This window comes from Coloeus monedula, assembly GCF_965178545.1.
Source record: "Coloeus monedula genome assembly, chromosome: 21".
Taxonomy (NCBI): domain Eukaryota; kingdom Metazoa; phylum Chordata; class Aves; order Passeriformes; family Corvidae; genus Coloeus; species Coloeus monedula.
Window position 1 is genome coordinate 5,543,072 of NC_138801.1, and position 17,926 is coordinate 5,560,997.

At 47.7% G+C, this 17,926-nt stretch overlaps 1 protein-coding gene across 2 annotated transcripts; it reads left to right on the plus strand.

The window, feature by feature from the left end:
* Positions 1-97: 97 nt before the first annotated feature.
* Positions 98-16,352, plus strand: CRAT (carnitine O-acetyltransferase; the record flags this gene model as incomplete). 2 transcript variants are annotated; one of them, XM_082295337.1, is made up of 15 exons in its annotated part: positions 98-252; positions 2,467-2,569; positions 3,697-3,960; positions 4,447-4,565; positions 6,627-6,680; positions 7,575-7,740; positions 8,278-8,452; positions 8,898-9,076; positions 10,081-10,181; positions 10,366-10,488; positions 10,984-11,106; positions 11,238-11,373; positions 11,821-11,883; positions 12,401-12,538; positions 13,088-16,352. In XM_082295337.1, 15 exons carry the CDS (start codon positions 98-100, stop codon positions 13,301-13,303), a joined length of 2,115 nt encoding a protein of 704 aa, XP_082151463.1. In that variant the 3' UTR covers positions 13,304-16,352. The 2 variants fall into 2 exon arrangements, with proteins under 2 accessions (XP_082151463.1, XP_082151462.1); XM_082295336.1 differs by lacking the exon at positions 2,467-2,569 and having other exon boundaries at positions 122-252.
* Between the last annotated feature and the right edge of the window lie 1,574 nt (positions 16,353-17,926).

The window sequence follows — 17,926 nt, forward strand, 5'->3', positions numbered from 1 at the left end:
CTCCGGGAAAAGGCAGCGGAGAAAGGGGCTGTAATACGGCTCCGACACCGGTCGCGGCGCGCCCTCCGCTTAAAGCATCACTCTGCCCTTCTCAAAGATGGCAGGGCGGGCTTCGCCCTACTCCAGGATGGCGGCGGGGCGGCCCCGCCCCGGGGCGGTGGAGCGGCGGCGCCCGGTGCGGCCGGGGTGTCCTTGCGACGGGCCCGGGGTCCGGGGCGTGGGGCCATGCTCGCCTGGGTGGCCAGGGCTGCGGTAAGAGCGACATCGGGAGGGGCGGCTCCGCCAGGACCGGCCGGGGACGGGGCGTGAGGTGGCGGCCGAGCGGGTCGAGGGTCCCTGCGCCGGGCGGGGCACAGGGCGGGAGGGCAGGCCCGGGTCCGTGCGGGACCTTCAGCTGGGGCAGGGTAGGCGGTGGCTCCCGGCAGTGCCACTGTCGAGTGCGGCCCCGCGCCCCAGCCTGGGGCACAAGCCCTGATCCCCGGTCAGGGACGGGCGGGCGAGTGGTTCGGATGGGCTCGGTGCCACCTTCCCCGGGAGCGGGGCAGGGACCCTGCCGAAGTCAGTCCCCCAGGCCCGCTGGTGTCTTCCCGTGCCTGGCGGCAGCGTGCGCGCTGAAGCTGTCCGGGATGGAGATGACAGAGTCCCAAATTGTTAAGGTTGGAAGGGATCTCTGGAGATCACGCAGTCCAACCCCCCCTGCCAGGGGTCACCTGGAGCAGGTGACACAGAAACGTGTCCAGGTGGCTTTGGAGTATCTCCAGAGAGGGAGACTCCACGCCCTCCCTGAGCACAGTGCTCTGCCATCCCCAAGGTAAAAAAGTTACTCCACATGTTGAGGGCAGACTTCCTGTGTTTTTAGTTTATGGCCATTGCTGCCCCTCTTGTCACTGGGCACCACTGAAGAGAGTCTGGCACAACCGTCTTGACACCCACCTTGGTGATATTTATATGCATTGAGATTCCCTCTCAGCCTCCTCTTCAAATTAAACAGGCTCAACTCCCACAGTCTCTCAGTCTCCTCATATGAGAGATGCTCAAGTCCCGTAATTATCTTTATGTCCTCTGCTGGACCCTCTCCAGCAGTACCTTGTCTTTCTTGTACTGAGATGTCCAGTTGGGGCTGCACAGCAGAAAGGTGGCTGCTGGACAGGTAGGGGCCAGGGAAGCCCAGGCAGACTGCATCGTTGGCTCCCAACGTGCCCACCCTGCACACGCGGCAGAGCTGTCAGATCCCTGTCAGGCTTGGGAGCTGCTCACTGGGAGCAGTCCCTTACAGGTCCTGAGAGGAGGAGACAGAGCAGCAGGACAGCAGCTACAGTGTGGATCCATGCCCAGGGTTACTGAGGGATCAGGCAGAGCCAGTTGTCTCTGGGCTTAAGGGGTACTCCAGCTTCTGATTTAAAAATAAAAGACAAACCTCTGACATCCTAACACTCAATGCTGTGGCTGTGCTGAGAATCAGCTATGAAATTCCTCCTGCTCCCCGTGAGCTGGATTTCCTTTCCCACCGGCTTTGCAGGCTCTGGAAAAGGTGTCCTTTGCTGTGTGGGAACGTGGTTCGGCAGCGATGCCAGCCCATGGGCTGGCCCTCTCTGCACACCCTGCTCCACTGGTGTTCGTCTTCCTGCTGCTTGTGGGGAGGGGCAGGCTGTTCCCTCTGTTTGCTGTCAGCTGCCTCCTCGGCTCAGATCACTGTTCCTCCTCCCACCAAATCGTTGAGTTTAACTGCAAACCAAACAAGCAGGGGACAGCAAAGAGGGAAGATAAAAATGCATTCCACATTTTAACATTCAGTGGCTTCCCTGAGTTTGTTTTTGGATTTTCATTGTTACGCCATAGAAAATCTACAGCTGTTTGTTTGGAATCATCATACTCTATTCAACCTATGCAGACTGCACTCATCTACCCCTCAATTCATTAGACAGACACGAAGGAGGGGTTGAGATTCCTTGTGACTGCATGGCACTCTTATTGCCCTGCTGTGGAGTTACTTTTTGGTTGATTTTTTTTAAGAGTTGACAACCCAGAACTCCCCAAAGTCTCAGCTTGCAATAATGACCACACATGCATGGGGAGTGAGGGCAGTTGAGATACTGCCCATGGTGCCATCTCCAGGACATAAACTGGGGTCTCTCCTGCCTTATATCCAGGTGTCCCTCCCAACAGCCATGGTAGTTTTGTGGTCCTGGCAAAGGCTGAGGGAACAACATCCCCAGCACCTCCCCCAGCACTTCTGCCCTGGCTGGAGCCCAGAGCTTAATCAGAGAGAGGCTCTGCCCAGGTATTGATCAGCACCACTGTTCAGAGCCACTGACAGTCAGGGCTGCCCAGAGAGGCACCTTCAGGGCAGTTGTTGCAAACCAATGGGCTCGTAAGTCCCCGGCCCCGGCCGTGCCAGCCCTTGAGCCCTCTGATCGGAGCAGTCATGTGGCAGTTGGCTAATGAGGTGACGCCCTGCATGGGCAGCACATTGTCAGGTGGAAGAGGAGACCCAGACAGGCCGAGGGAGAGGTTTACGGTCTTTTCTGTCCTACCAGCCATGGATAGGAAGCAGAAGCAAGCAGAGAAGGTACAGTATGCCCACGCTGCAGTGATCAACACCCTTCTTTTCTTCCCAGTCCCACTCTTTTTTCATGCTTCAAAAATTCCTCCTCCTGTTGTTTTTCTCATTCCTTCTCCAAACTTCAATCTCACAGCTCTTGCCAGGTTCCACAAAGAGCACAGGGCAGTTTCTGTGGGGGGCTTTGTCACCTTGTAGATTTAGCTCTTTCTTCTCTGTGCTTAACTGATGGGAGGAGGTGTGGGGACAGCTATTTTCTCACTGCTTTGGAAGTCAAAGGGAATGTTCTCAGTGGCTTTGCATCCTCAGTACACTGACAATGCAAAGTCCAGAGTCCTGCAGGAGTGTCTGATTCAGTAGATCCATTGGAGAGGGAGGTGCAGAGGGAACTAGAAACCTTGAGAGTAATATTGAAACACCTTCAAGTTGAAGAATGTCCAACCCTGTTCATTCAAAAGGATGTTGTTACTCTTTTTGGGGAAAACTGGTGAGTTGACTTCCGGGCGAGCACTTGGGTTTGCTCTGTTTTATTTCTCCAGCCAGGGAGGTGGTTGGTACTTTCTAAGGCTTTTGCTCCCATGTGACCCGACTGGATGCCAGGAGCCTGTTGGCGTCAGCCCCAGTTTCCTGAACAGGCAGAGAAGACGCATTTTAATCCTGCCCCAAACTTAGCTAGATTCTGCCTCCTCAAAGCCAGAAGGGTAGTTTGGTTTGGCACAAGGATTCTGCTTAACTTTTTAGCCTTATGCTGTTGTAAGAAATAATGAAAGTTTCTGATAGTACATAAGATGCTTATTTCTTTCACAACTTTCTTCCCACTTACCATGGGATGGGAGAGTTTGAATTTGTCCATCACATGGAGACTCTCGGCTGGAAGGTGTCCAGAGAGTGGGGACGTGTGTCATTATCCCAGCAGCTATTTCTCTGAGGAGCTGAGAATTGGTATCTTGGGAGATGGAGTTTCTCTTTCGCAGCTTTCCTGGATGTCCTGCACCCTCTCCAGCACACAACTGTGCTCTGCTCCCAGGCTGGGACACCCGTGTGCCCGCAGAGAGGCTGGGATGGAGACTCCTAGATCCAGGTTGTTTCCTACCTCGGGGAAAGTTTTGTCTCGACATTTGCTCTGTGCTTTGCAGGCCAGGCCCTGTGGCCTGCTGAAGCCGACAGCTCTAGACAAGATCCCGGGCAGATTCCAGCTCCACCAGGAAGCGCTGCCCCACCTGCCTGTGCCACCACTCCAGCAGACACTGGATCGATACCTGCTGGCCCTGCAGCCCATCATCAGCCCCGAGGAGCTGAGCCACACACAGGAGCTGGTGGCTGAGTTCCGCAAGCCGGGAGGCGTTGGGGAGAGGCTGCAGAAAGGCCTGGAGAGAAGAGCCAGGAAAACAGAGAACTGGGTAGGTCAGGGCTCTGTCCCCAGCTCCAATTAGGGAGGGTGGAGGGCTGATGTGCACCTCTCCCCTGTCCTAGCTGCATCCACTGGGCACCTGTGCTTTAATGGCATCACCTACCTGACCAGTTTGCTGCTGATCTCCCCAAGCTGTGCAAACTCCACACCAGGACTTGGGTGAGCAGAGATTATGGCAGAACAGGGAGTCACTGGCCCTGCTTGTGGCTGCTGAAGCCTTGAACCTGTCTGCATCACACAGCTGCCCCAAGAAGTTGAAGGAAACGCTCTGCTCAAGCCCTGCACCAAAAGCCCCCCATGCCTTGCTCAAATCCTCCTCTCCCCTTCCATGTGTATAGCACAAACCCCACACACTTTGTTTGCAAAGTGTGGGACACTTTGTTTGCAAAGAACTGGGGGAAGGATGCTGAGACCCATCAGCCAGGCTTGGGTTGGACAGCAGCAGTTCCCTGCATGTTTTCTTTCTCCATCCCAGCTCTCAGACTGGTGGCTGAAGACAGCTTACCTGGAATATCGCCTGCCAGTTGTGGTCCACTCCAGCCCAGGCGTGGTTTTACCTAAGCAGGATTTTCTGGATCGACAAGGTCAGCTCAGGTAAAGTCCTTTTCTACCTTCCCTTAGGTTATAGGTGGGATGAGCTTTCTGTGCTGAACAGGAATGAGGGTATTAAGGCAGATTGGGAAAGAGTAATTACTATGTGGTCCCCAGGTCTGAGCTGTCTGTGCTGTAAGAAAACTCCTGGTTGCACCAGACTATAAATATTTAATCAGGAGAGAAAGAGTCCAGTGGTTCAGGTATTAAACAGTGACTGAAAAACTACATTTAGGTCTTTGCTCAAGCACAGATCTTCACTGCAAAATGGTCCCATCACTGGCTGGAGACATTGTGAGGATGTACTGGAAGCACTATGATTGTATGTGCAGTTAAAGGAGACATAAAAAGTAGCCCAGGCATGTAAAGGAGATCACCCAGAAATGCCTCTGGAGTTTGCTAGTTATAGGGATGGGGGAGCTTGACAGGGACTGTCCCCTATTGTGTCATTTCACTTGTGATTTATGGTTTGGGAAACTTCACAGTGACCAGCCTTCCCACTGTGACCTTTTCCTTGAAATCAGACCCTGCCATGCCCTCTTGTCTTCGTGGGCTCCCTTTAATTTTTAACCACTGCTAGGAGTGTGGTGAATCCACCTGCAAAACTTTAGCACTGACCTTTACACAGTTACCTTTGCCACAGTTACCAGTCAGCACTGCCCTGGCAGACCAAAAGTACCAGGGGATCAGTGAGGCTGGGAACAAATCCTCCCTCCTACTCTCTGATACACCTCAGCAGAGGATAAGCCTTACGACAGTGCAAGAGTACACAAACGTCTTTGAAAGCTGTCATATTATTGACTCTTAAGTTTTCCAAATAATCTGGAGAACTGCCAGTGCCCAACCAGTGGAATTCATCAGTTGCATAAAAATGTGGGCTCCTGTGTGAAATACAATCTAAATGTGTGTTTGGGTAGTCTGTGGCTGCACAAAGAAGTTTGACAGTGCAGCTTGAAATTAAAGCTTCCAAAAACAGAAAGCAAATTTGGGAATTGGTGCTTTTCTACTCCTTAACCTGTCAAAACTGCTGGCTTGAAAGCAAGTTGACCAACCTCTCCCATCTCCTTGAGCCCAAACTCCAGGCTGTTCATTCTCTGCAAATGGCTCTCTCACTGGTGTTTCCCTCAGGTTCTGCAATAACGCTGAGAAATTTTCATTGAAAACTGCTTTGCAGAATGTCTCATTAAACAGAACCCTTAGGTTTTTGGAGTTGTGCCCACTGATCTTTCCTAGGGATGGGTAGGCTGAGCTAATCTAAAGGACACTGCCTGCAAATGCCGAATGCTGGCACCACCTCAACTCAGCCAACCACAACCTCCTGTCCCAGTGGCCTCCTGCCTCCTTCCTTCATGGAGAGGTGAGAGCTCCCATGTCAGAGAAGGCTGATCTGTCACTCCCAGATAAGCAGTTTGATGTGGCTTGTCACAACCCTGCTGGGAGCTGGCACTGGCAGTGTTTGAGTTGATCCTGGTAAGCACAACACCTCAGTGTCCACATGCGGCACATCTGCCTTTGTTTCCAAGCCCCCGATGACAGAGGAAGATTCTCTGGAGTTGTGTTAGCAGCAGGATGTTCACTGGGGTAGGAACTCAGTCAGCAGTGGTGTCTTGAATGCAGGGAGAAACAGCTGCGTCTTTGCTTGACACTCCAAGGTGGCCCCTGGCCAGGGAAGGGCAGAAATCCCCTTCTCTTGGTGCTGTTTTAAAGCCAAGAATCAGAACTCAGATGTGATAAAATCGTAACACATCAGTAGCAAACGCTGCTGTTAGAGAGTCATTAATGCATGACTGAATCCTGCTTTCTTGCAAGCTGTCCAGAATTCCTTGGCTGTAGAGTAAGACACATTAAAAAAGAAAGTGCCACATGGTAGGACTATCCAGCAATCTCAAATCACAGCCCAGAGTGGCTGTATCATTGAACCAGAGATGGGCACAATGGGGGCTTGGCAGAAAGGCTGAGCTTTCTGAGGAGCAGAGGACAGCTCTGCTAATCCTCCTCAGCTCGTCCCTCAGCCCCAGACAGTCTGTGCTTGATCTCAGCTTGCTACCTTTGGTATTTTTCCAGGTTTGCTGCCAAGCTGATCGAGGGTATCCTGGATTTCAAGTCCATGATTGACAAGTGAGTTACTGACCCTCCTGACAGCTCACACAGCTTCCTTACTGTCAGAGAGAGGCTGAGCCTTGTCCATAAATCTCCCTTCCACGTAGAAAGGCAAGAGATGACGGCACATATTTGAAGAGAGATACTGTAATGGCCAGCACTGCTCACTGCCACAGTCCCCTCCACTGGAAAAAAGCAAACTTACTCTTCCATCTTCACATTGTTTACTTTAATGCTTTCATTGGCATGTGAAACGTGCTTGGAGGGAGCAAGCACAACTGACAGTCCCATGGAGCTTTGCACTTCTGTTTGCTCACAAGACAAGCTACAGCTCAGGCAGCAGGAATTTGAGTCTCTAATTTTGGGTTCCTGGTGTTTCTCATCTCCCAGCTAGATGGGATGAGCTCTAGAGAAATTTGTTCCTCTCTTACCCTTTTTCTTTTGGTCACCAGCAAATCTCTGCTGGACATGCCTTATTTAAGGTCCAAAAATATGCTTACTAACACCAACAGTCAGACAAGGTTCAGGGTAGTTGGAATGACTGCAGAAGCGAGTGATTGAGCCCCTGCCTAGTTTGTGAGTCACAGCGGCACATCAGACACTCGTCACTCAGCCCTACAGCCACAGAGTAGGTCCAGAGATCTGATTCTCTGGTGTCACAGAAAGGACAGTTTTTTCCCCTTCCCAAATGAAAGGCTAGCAAACAGAAATTTTTTGTAGCCTGTACTAAGAAAGCTGATAGGAATGGGGAAGGACAGCCCCTTTCTTATGCCACCACCACCTTTAGGTTTTGTGCGAGGGAGGGAGTGCGTGCAGCTATAAGGTTAAGCCTGTGCCCCGTGTGGGGAGCACAGGCCTGCTCACACTGATCTGTTTTCTCTCTCCTTCCTCCTTACTTTGCTGTGTCTCCAGTGAGACCCTTCCAGTGGAGTACATGGGTGGGAAGCCCCTCTGCATGAACCAGTACTACCAGATCCTCTCCTCCTGCCGCATTCCCGGGCCCAAGCGGGACTCCATTGTCAACTACGCCAAAGGCAAAAAGCAGTCCAGACACATCACAGTGGTTCACAACTTCCAGGTAGGGGAGCTGCTGGGCTTTCGAGATTTGTTGAGATGCAGCTGTCCCTTTCACTAGCTGTTATCCAGAGGGAAGGGAATAACAAAGTCTCTGCCCACAAGCTTTGCCTCACCAGGGATTTGTTCCTGCTCCCTTTATCCCCTTTGGCTAGCGACGGAATTGACATGGGTAAGCAACAGACTAGAGGCAGAAAAATGCTGTCTTCTGCTGTTTCTTGTCCCTGCAATTCCTGTCTCCCAAAGATCATGTCTGCAATTGGAAACTGAAAGAGGAAATTGGATAACAAACACTCCCACTGCACAGGAATTCCTCATTGGCGCTTGTTACTATGGCTTCATACAACCAGGACTGTATTTATGCCCTGCAAGGGAAGCTGGACTTGGGTCTCTCAATTCTGAGCATCCTTCAAAGGTCTTGCAAGCTAAGTTCTTAGGCCAGGTCTTACCTTCTCAAAGTAGCTGTTCCTGGTTTCTGGGGTTGGACAATAATGATCTCTCATGTTCTGTCTCTGTCTTTGCCTGCTCTTCCCACCTTCAGTTCTTTGAGCTGGATGTTTACAAGAGTGATGGATCTCCCCTTACTGCTGACCAGCTCTTCATTCAGCTGGAGAAGATTTGGAACACCTCCCTCCAAACAAACAAAGAACCTATTGGGATCCTCACCACCAATCACCGAAACAGCTGGGCAAAAGCCTACAACAACCTCCTGAAAGGTCTGTAGAGCCCCTAACACACAAGTGTTAATAAACACTGCAGATCCTTGAACAACAAACCTCACCACTGTGCTCTGCTCAGTTCTTTCCTCTGGAAGCTTGTTTTGGACACATAACATGAGCTTTCCACCTTAACGAAACAATCATTACAATCTATTGTAATTTTTGGGTTGGAAGGTACAGATTCAAAGTGTGAAGTGTAGTGAAATCCCAGAGTTTGTTGCCTTGCAATGGAGAGGATGTAAGAAAAGTGAAAAAAGGAGGGTGAATGCAGCATGTTCACACCTGTAACAACCCAGCTGGCTGCAATTTTAATAGCTGTGGACACCCCCAGTGAGGTACAGTGGGAACCCAACACTGCGTCCTTCAAACCCACTCTTTCAAATTTCAATCTCTTTCCAATGACGCAACTCCCTCTCTTACTCACGGTTCATTTCTCTCACAGATAAGACCAACAAGGAATCCGTGCGTGCGATTGAGAAGAGCATCTGCACCGTGTGCCTGGATGCCCCCATGCCCCGGGTGTCCGAGGACATCTACAAAAGCCGCGTGGCCGCGCAGATGCTGCACGGTGGCGGCAGCCGCTTGAACAGCGGCAACCGATGGTTCGACAAAACCCTGCAGGTAAGAGCTGATGCTCTAAAGGTGCTGAAGAGATGGCTCTGGAAATGTTTCCTGAGAGTAAAAAGTCAAAAAAAATCCCAGGAACCTTTTGCAGGCAAGGTTCTCATGTCAAGAGAGTGGAAAAACAAGGGAGACAAGGAGTGGTGTCTGACAGTATGAGATCCTGTGGTTCCCCCTGCAGTCACCAGCATTCATTGCTGCCTCAGGGACTTGTTTCTTTTATGCCTCTGCCCAAGTTTATTCAGTGCAGCAGGTCTTTGTGTTCCTTACAAATCAATTTTCTGCCTGCGGTGAACAATGCCTCCTCTGCTCAGAGGCAGCCCAAACGATGGGAGGTCTGTTCCTTGGATCTCCTCCAGGCTTGTCACTTTTCCTGGTTCTGCCAGAAGCTGCCCAATGGCATTTTGTTTTGTATTTTGAAACATGCAACTGCCACCCCACAGCATCCCTCTGATCTCTTCTCCATTCAGTCTTGTCAAGATCCTTCAATAGCAGCTGCTGTTGGAGCTTTTCCTTCATTAGTTGGTATATCCTGGCTTGCAGATTGTAGCAATGGTGCTTTAGAGGACTCTCCTTGTACCTGCTGAACTCTTCATAGTGTTTTCAGCTGGTTTGTTCCTATTTGGAACTCTTCACCAATGGGATAAAGTTCAGATGTTGCAGCTGATTGAAAAGAATGGGTAAGCCAGCATGTGGTGATGTTACTCCTGTACTGTGAGTGCATCTCAGTAAATCAGAACCATTGAACCTCTGTATCGCCAAAGCACTGAGCACACCAATATGTCAGGCACACCCTTACCCAGGGAATTTTGCAGAACTCTTAACAGTGCTCTCAGATCTTCTGCACCTCCTGAAAGGCTTCCACTGCTGTCCTGCTAAAGGAGACCTTTCGGTGTGCAAGGACAGGCTCTGATACAGACAGGGAGACACTGAGGTCTCTCCGGGTATCTCGTGCCTCACACACTGCCTGTCTTCAACGCTGTCCTCTCGTGCTTCTCTCCCAGTTCATCATTGCTGAAGATGGCTCCTGTGGTCTCGTATATGAGCATGCTCCCTCTGAAGGCCCACCCATCGTTGCTCTTCTGGATCACATTGTGGAGTTCACGTGAGTCCTGCCCCTGCTTTTCCTCAGCGTTGGAGATCCCTTATTGGCACTGTGAGGGGTTTGTCGGGCTGTGACCAGTGTCACCGTTAGGGAAGATCTCCTGTGCATTTCTATCCAGGCTCTGGCATTCCTAGCTGAGCCTCATGCCAAAGGTCTGGTCAAACAGAACCATTTCTCTGTGCAGGAAGAAACCTGAGGAGGTGGTCAAATCCTCCATGGTTCCTCTGCCAATGCCCAAAAAGCTGCGGTTTAACATCACCCCAGAAATCAAGAACGACATAGAGAAGGCAAAGCAAAACCTCAACATGTGAGTATGAAGCAGTGGAGAGAGCTGGGTGGGTGACTGAAAGAGTAATTCATGTCCCCCTTTGGAGCATGCCAGTGGTTTAAATGAGGCTTTCCCCACTGCAGCCAGGGAGTCTTCCTGGTGACTTCTGGGGTCAACAGCATTGAGCTGAGCTGAAAAGCACTGCCAGGAATAAGGTCAGAGGTGCTGACCTGGTTATTACTGATTCATCCCATTTGCTGAGAAAGAGCAAGGCTGTACTGGATCCAGCTAAGAATACTGGAGCATGAACACACACATGACCATCTAACCTAGTGAAGTTTTTCAGCAGTGGCCAAAAATTCTTACCTCTGTGGTGCTGCCCAAAGAGATCCACGTGTGCTGGAGCTCTCTGTCCCTGCAGAGGTCAGATCCAGATGGTCTGTTCCCTCTGAGCCTTGTGAAAGCAAATCCATTCCTCTGTGTTACAACAATGAGCAACAAGCAAAGGAACAGTTCCTCTTTCTTTCCTTGTAGAATGGTTGAAGATCTGGATATCAAAGTCATGGTCTTTCATCAGTTTGGGAAAGGTTTCCCCAAGTCAGAGAAGATAAGCCCTGATGCTTTTATCCAGCTGGCCTTGCAGCTGGCATACTTCAGGTAAGACCACCCATAGGTCATTCCTCAACCTCCTCACTGACAGACTCAAACACATGAGCTTGATAAAGGTGGCACAGACAAGGCTCTTCCAGCCCAGACTCACTTGTGTGGCTTTCTCTTCCCTGTCCCAGGATGTATGGCCACGCCTGTGCCACATACGAGAGCGCGTCACTGAGGATGTTCCGCCTGGGCCGCACCGACACCATTCGCTCCACCTCTGTGGACTCCCTCAAGTTTGTGCAATCCATGGACAGCCCTGACAAATCGGTGAGGATCTCAAAGAAGTGGAGTATGAGGAATCCAGAAAAGAGAAAAACTTATTTTGCTAACCCTGTGTCATCTGGTTTCAGCTATGGAGGACTGCACCCCATATTCAGCTACACCATAGCTTGCAGTATCTTTACACATCAGGGGTTTAATTTAACTTTTCCTTCACATGTACTGAAAGCCTGGGAAACATCATGTGGATGTTTCTTAGCCCACCAAAAAGTCCCCTGTAAGTCTGTTCAGCTACTCAAACTAAGTTCTGCTACTGATGGATGAACTCCATTCAGAATGAAGTAATGCTGACAAACAAAATGATGTAAAAATTAATTCTAGTAAATATTAGTTTCACGCAGACACACAAGGCAGAAATGTCCTCCATCCTAGAGAACAGCCAAAATTAGTTTCTCCATTCAGCAAAAAAACCTAAACAGATCTGTGTATTCTCAGGACCAGGAGAAAGCAGACCTGCTGAGGAGAGCCACACAGGCCCACAGGGAATACACAGACATGGTGAGTGTCCTCTCTGCAGCCAGGCTTGGGGGTTTACCCAGCAAATGAGAGTTCTGGGAAAGACAAGACCTTAACACCTTTTGCTTCTGACAAAGCAGTGTGGCTGTTAGTGTTGCAAAGGTCTGACTCTGATCTGACAGTGCTCTACAGCCACAGACTGAATCCTCTCTAGCTGGTGTGTTAAGTGTCCCTTGTGACTGGCCTAAAGGAAAGAATCAAATACTAAAATAGCTTCATTTCTTACCATCATTGTTGCTGATAAATGCCAAAGTTGAACGGCGAGCACTTAAACCAGAGGGAGTCCACGGGCAGGAACTGTAAGATTGTTTCCGCTGGTATGTTTAATTTCACAGTCCTTATGAACAAGACTATTGGTCTTAAAGGCAAGATCTAGTTTCCTTCTAACTTTAAACATTTAGAGACTTTTTAGAAGTGTTCTTTTCTTTAACCCAAAGAAATAGTTTTGCTCACTTGTTGCTGGCTTGGCTTTCATCTGTCCATCCTTCCTTCCCTCCAGGCCATACGGGGCAATGCAATAGACCGGCACCTCTTGGGGCTGAAGCTCCAGGCAATCGAGGACCTGGTGAGCATGCCCGAGCTCTTCATGGACACAGCCTATGCTGTTGCAATGCACTTCAATCTCTCAACCAGCCAGGTACAACTCATCTGAGCCAGCAGTGCTGTTTCTTTTCATGCCTTCCTTCTCCACATTTCTCTTCAGTTCCTTTCTGTTAGAAACTCATCTACATTGGGGTCAGAAATTTCTAAGCTTGCTGCCAATCCCGTAAAGCTACAGATCTGATCTTACAGCTGCCACAGTCCCTCACAGACATGTAAAACACTAACGTAACCAAAGCTAGGATCACCAAGAGCGTTTGGTGTCTAAATCCAAGTGAGATCAATGAAGTCAGCAGCCAGAACAGCTTTGTGTTAAGTGCTGTGCTCTGATTCTTACTGAATAGGTCTACTTGTGACTTACTACAAGCTTACCCTGGGGAGAAGCACTCCTTTGCAAATGCAGAGGAAAACACATTGCTGCTAAATGGTAGGATCCAGCTTGTGTGTGGTCGGAGGTGAGGCTGACCAAAGGCCCTTCTGGAGCAGTTTAATGAGATGAGTTTCCTCTGTTGACAGAGCTGTTTGCATTTGGTAGCTTCATTTTTCTCTGACTGGTCAGCAGGTTTTAATCACATTGTCTCCACAGGTCCCAGCCAAGACAGATTGTGTGATGTGTTTTGGTCCCGTGGTTCCAGATGGCTATGGAGTCTGTTACAACCCTATGGAGGAACACATCAACTTTGCAGTTTCAGCCTTCAATAGCTGTGCTGACACAAACGCAGCCCGCATGGCACATTATCTTGAGAAAGCACTGCTAGACATGAGGTTCTTGCTCCAGGCAGCTCCCAAATCCAAACTGTAAGAGGGAAACCCCCCAGTTAAACGGGCTATCCCTGATGCACTGAAGCTCCCAGTTCCTCAGAAAATGATTGAGAGAACAGCTTGCCCTGGAACCTAAGAAGATATCTAGCATTTGTTTTCAGCAAGATGTTACAGAATAGTCACCCCGCAGATATCAGACTGTAGTGAGAGGAAACACTGTCTCAACCAAAGCAGAACTGACAGGGCCTCTCCCATCAATGCCAAGTGCACCTTCCTGTCCTCAAAGAGGACTCAAATGACTTTTATGAAAATTACTGTAAGGGAATACAGAAAGCACAGTCCTTACCAGTATCTAAATCCATTTGGTGAGGAAGGTAGTTCTTGTCCAGGAAAAGCAGGGAATGTTTATTGTATGATAGAACTACTGTAAGACCAAGTCTTTTTCCTGGTTTCATCTCCTGAAGAGCATCTTCCAAACTTGACTGAAGATTTTTCTACTGCTCCAGCAAAACTTCATCACTGAACTTCAGCAAGGGGAGAAGGAAGTTAAGCCAGAGCAGATCCAGTCTCGTTAGAGCACATCCAGTCTCGTCAGAGCACACTGCACTACTTATCCCAGGCACTCCAGCCAGTACAGGCTTTACAGGAATGTTCCCTTCCCCTTGTTCAGGATACTGGGATCTCCTTTTTTTTACACTGACCCTCTTAACAACAGAATATGATGTGCTACAAACTAAGGTGATTTTTACTGTTTCAGGTTATTTTTGTTGTTGTTCTTGCACTGGGCTTTTTGTTAAGCTTCCTGCCATGGTCCTACCATTGATCTTCCAGCTCAGCCTAAAGCTTTTTCCCCATAAAGCTTCTACAAAACTCTCCTCACGCAAATTTTGCCAGCTTTGGCTTTATGTACCTTCACATCTGCAGAGATGGGAAGGGATTTCCTATGCATTTGGCAGTACACCTGCTCCATGGTACCTTTCTTTGGAGCTGAGGAAAAGAAAAAGATGCTGACTCTGTTTACTAACCAGAAGGCCACATGCCTGATGTCCTTCAGGACACACACATTAACCCAATGTGATTTTATACCTTGCTTTCAGAAACAGCCTTTTTGTGCACAGTGTTATGCCTGAGCTGTGGACAAATAAGGATGTTTCTGATCAGGAACTCCAGAACATACTTCCATTCCTGGCCCACAGTTAAAATCTTGTAAAAGCCAAAGGAAAAACAGCTGCAGAATCACCCTTCTTTCACATCACTCTGCTTCAACAAGGCAGGAAATCTTGAAAAACAGGAAGAAAGCTGAGTACACATGGACCCTGTATGTGTTTCTGCACGGTGGCAGCCACTGTTCCTGCAGTAACAGCACAGCACCTTTTCTGCCCCTCTGGGGAGTTATTTCTTACTGAAATATTACTCCAATTCGTGCCAGCTTTATTGTGTGAGAGAATGATCTCATGATACTGTTTTCATGTTCAGTTGACAAACTTGAGACAGTAAAAGATTATATATAAACATTAACATACAATGGTAGCATAGTATCTACTTCCAACCAATCTGTCAGAACCCAAGCTCCTGACTACACTTTTATTTAGTAAAACTGTATGGTAATAAGGAATTGTAGTGCTATTTCTGCAGTAGGAATTCTGTATTTAAATTTCACACCCTTCAAGATGTGTCTGCTGGGACATCACCATAAACAAGAAGCATTAGGAGTGTGATGGCCTGTTTTGTTAAGAGGAAAATAATTGCAAGGGACATGATCAAAGTGCCTTGATGAACATATATGAAGATATTTGCACTAAAGCTGTTTAAAGAAGAAGAAATCATTCTAATTTGTCTCTCAAAAGATACAAGCCAATGCTTTGGCGTTTTTTTTTTTTCCTGAAAGGATGTTATTTCAAAGCTTCTATCTCATACCTAATAACAAACCTTAAAAGAGGAAAATTTAACTGAAACTCACCTGCACAGCCAGTGATTGTATGAACTGCCACTTTCACATCATCTACATGGATTTAGTTGATCTTTTAGAAGAATCTTGAATGGAGTGAGACAGCCTAAAAACATGAATAGGAGCACTACAAACCTGCAAGCAGAAACCCCTGCTCTGGTGACTCCTCTGTATCAATGAGACTGAAAACTGCAAGAGGATACTCAGTATTATCAAACTCTAAGTGATTGTGTAAATACTACAGACAAGAACAAACCTTACTGGAATAACATCTGGATTTATGGAGCCTTTTACATGGAAAAAATATTCCTTTTGCCAAAGTAATCCTCCCCCCATACTGAATCAGCCTCTGTTGCCAGAGGATGAGTTATTTTTCCATGTCTGCAATGCCTTCAAGCACAAGTAGTGCCACTGAAGTATTTGAGACTGGCCCTTTTCCACTTCTGTCTCAAAGGGGAAGGCTCTCAAAGCAAAGTGCCTATTAAAGATTAAGCATAAGCATGTGCTGCTGAAGACTGTACCTCAGAAGATGGGATTGACCTATTCTGGATCTAAATCTGGATATCCCACTAGCTTCAGCAGCATACAGCTGCAAGGAGCAGACTGTCGCACTGAAAGAGATACGAGATTCATAAACCACTTAATGCATCCTTACTGATACACAGAGCTGAAATTCAGATGAATGAGGCTGATTTTTAAAGTGCTTGAAAGGACACTAAAATCATTACAAGTTTTTTTCCTTTTAAAAGTCTTTTCTTGTGGTACAAGTTCTAAAATGTGATGTCCTTCTGGTTCGTATCTTCTAGATTTTTTCAGTGTTGACTTACTGAATACTGTTCTCCTTGTTTCTGATTGTTTTATCAAGAGATGTCCATTGTCTTAAAGGCACATTAAGTAGAAAAAAACTAAAGCTCCAGAAGAACTACTGATTTGGAATAAATTATTTCAGAAATTCATAGACTGAAAATATTCAGATAACTCTTGGGGTATGAGTGCAATTTTTGACACAGCCTGGTAGTGTTGCATGTTTTGCTGGTTAGCTGTGTTAAGTACTGTTGGGTAGTGGGATCCATGTCATGCAAAGTTTGGAAATGTTCATTGAATAAACTGAGACACAATAAACAGATAAATGCTACAAAAAGGCTTAAAATTCTTTGAACTGCATAAGTTATATAACTGCCCTTATTGGGAGGATGTTTGTGTGGGAACAGCAAGAACAGTGAACCACAGCATTCTGTCACCTTCCTTTTATTGTCACATCTCCATCCAGCCCCCCTGAGTACAGGGGAGGAAGGGAAAGCATCTGCTTGCAAAGCCACATATTCCAAAGAAAATACTCCATTTCAGAAAACTAGTGGCAGGAGACTTCATACAAGTATAGGATAAGGCAGAGCTCAAATCTTTTTCCTGCACAGCACCATTTAGTTAAGAAAATCCATGGAATCACTAAGGAATTTCTACTGTATATCAAGTATTGCAAAGGTTTCTGAAAAGGTACAGCAAAAGTAGGCAGAAGATGCAGATTACAAACAACTCACAGAGAACAGAGGAGAGTTTATTACAGTGTCTTACAAGAGCTCTTCATCCTCTCCCTCACTCCTAAGAATTACTGTAGGAAGCCTGGGTTTGAAACCAACATGAAATGGAACAGCTTTTTACACTGCACTGCTCTCCATGAGGAGATGAACCCTCTTCCCTATGCTCAATAGGTGTTTCCATATTTCTTTTTTCCAGCAGTCTGTCATAACAGCTCGAGAGGCTGGGGAAGTGCTAAGCCACTCCTGAAAAAAATCCACTCTTTCAGCAGCCTTGGGGAAGAGAGGTGTGATCTCTCTTCTGGCTTTGTAAGTTCCCTTACAAGAGATATAAAGATAAAATGAATGGTTTTACAAGATGTAAGTGATCAGTACCAGTTTTCAAACTGAAACACATGGCACCACCATGTCACGGGACCTGTCTGATGTCCTGTCTCATCCCAACAGAGCTGGTCTAAGTCAGATCAAATGTCCTTGTGAAAGCTGCAAGATGCCTCTTTATTGTGATGCACCTTCAAAGCAGATCCAGTGCTCGGGTCCTTCAGATGTTACAGGATTGCTCATGTTATGCAAGTACTAAACAGTTCTTTAAAAATGTGTACCTATACTTGCTGTAACAACTGAAAACAGTTAATTTACTACCCATAGCTATTTAAACAGCCTTTATTCCTGATCTCCTGGATCGGGATCACTTTCTACAGTTAACACTCTGGGTGTCCAACAGCAGCTCCCACTCCACACAAACACACAAACTCCTATAGCAACAGGCACACATGAAAACTTAAAAAAAAAAAAAAAAACAAAACCAAGATGAACAGAAAAAAAACTCACTTCAAGCAGCTTTATAATGCAGGAGTCTGATTAAAGTGGAGATAGTCAAACAGGCAGCAAGACTGAGATGTGACAGTCATTTTACCTCTGCTCATGACTGCATCGAAGGCACACCGATGACCTTTGAGCCAGTTCAGAAGCTGTCCTTTATCTGTGAAAGTTCAAGTCAATTGTGCTTTGAATAAATACTTCTCTGTAGTTACACTTGAACTGCTGCATTATATACTAGAAATACAGAAAGTGTCCATGCACAGCCCTGAAGCACTTCGAGTATAGCCCTTGCCAGGTCAACTCATGGGTCACAGAGGTCGTAGGCATCACCAGCACACAGAGATGGCAGGCACACTCC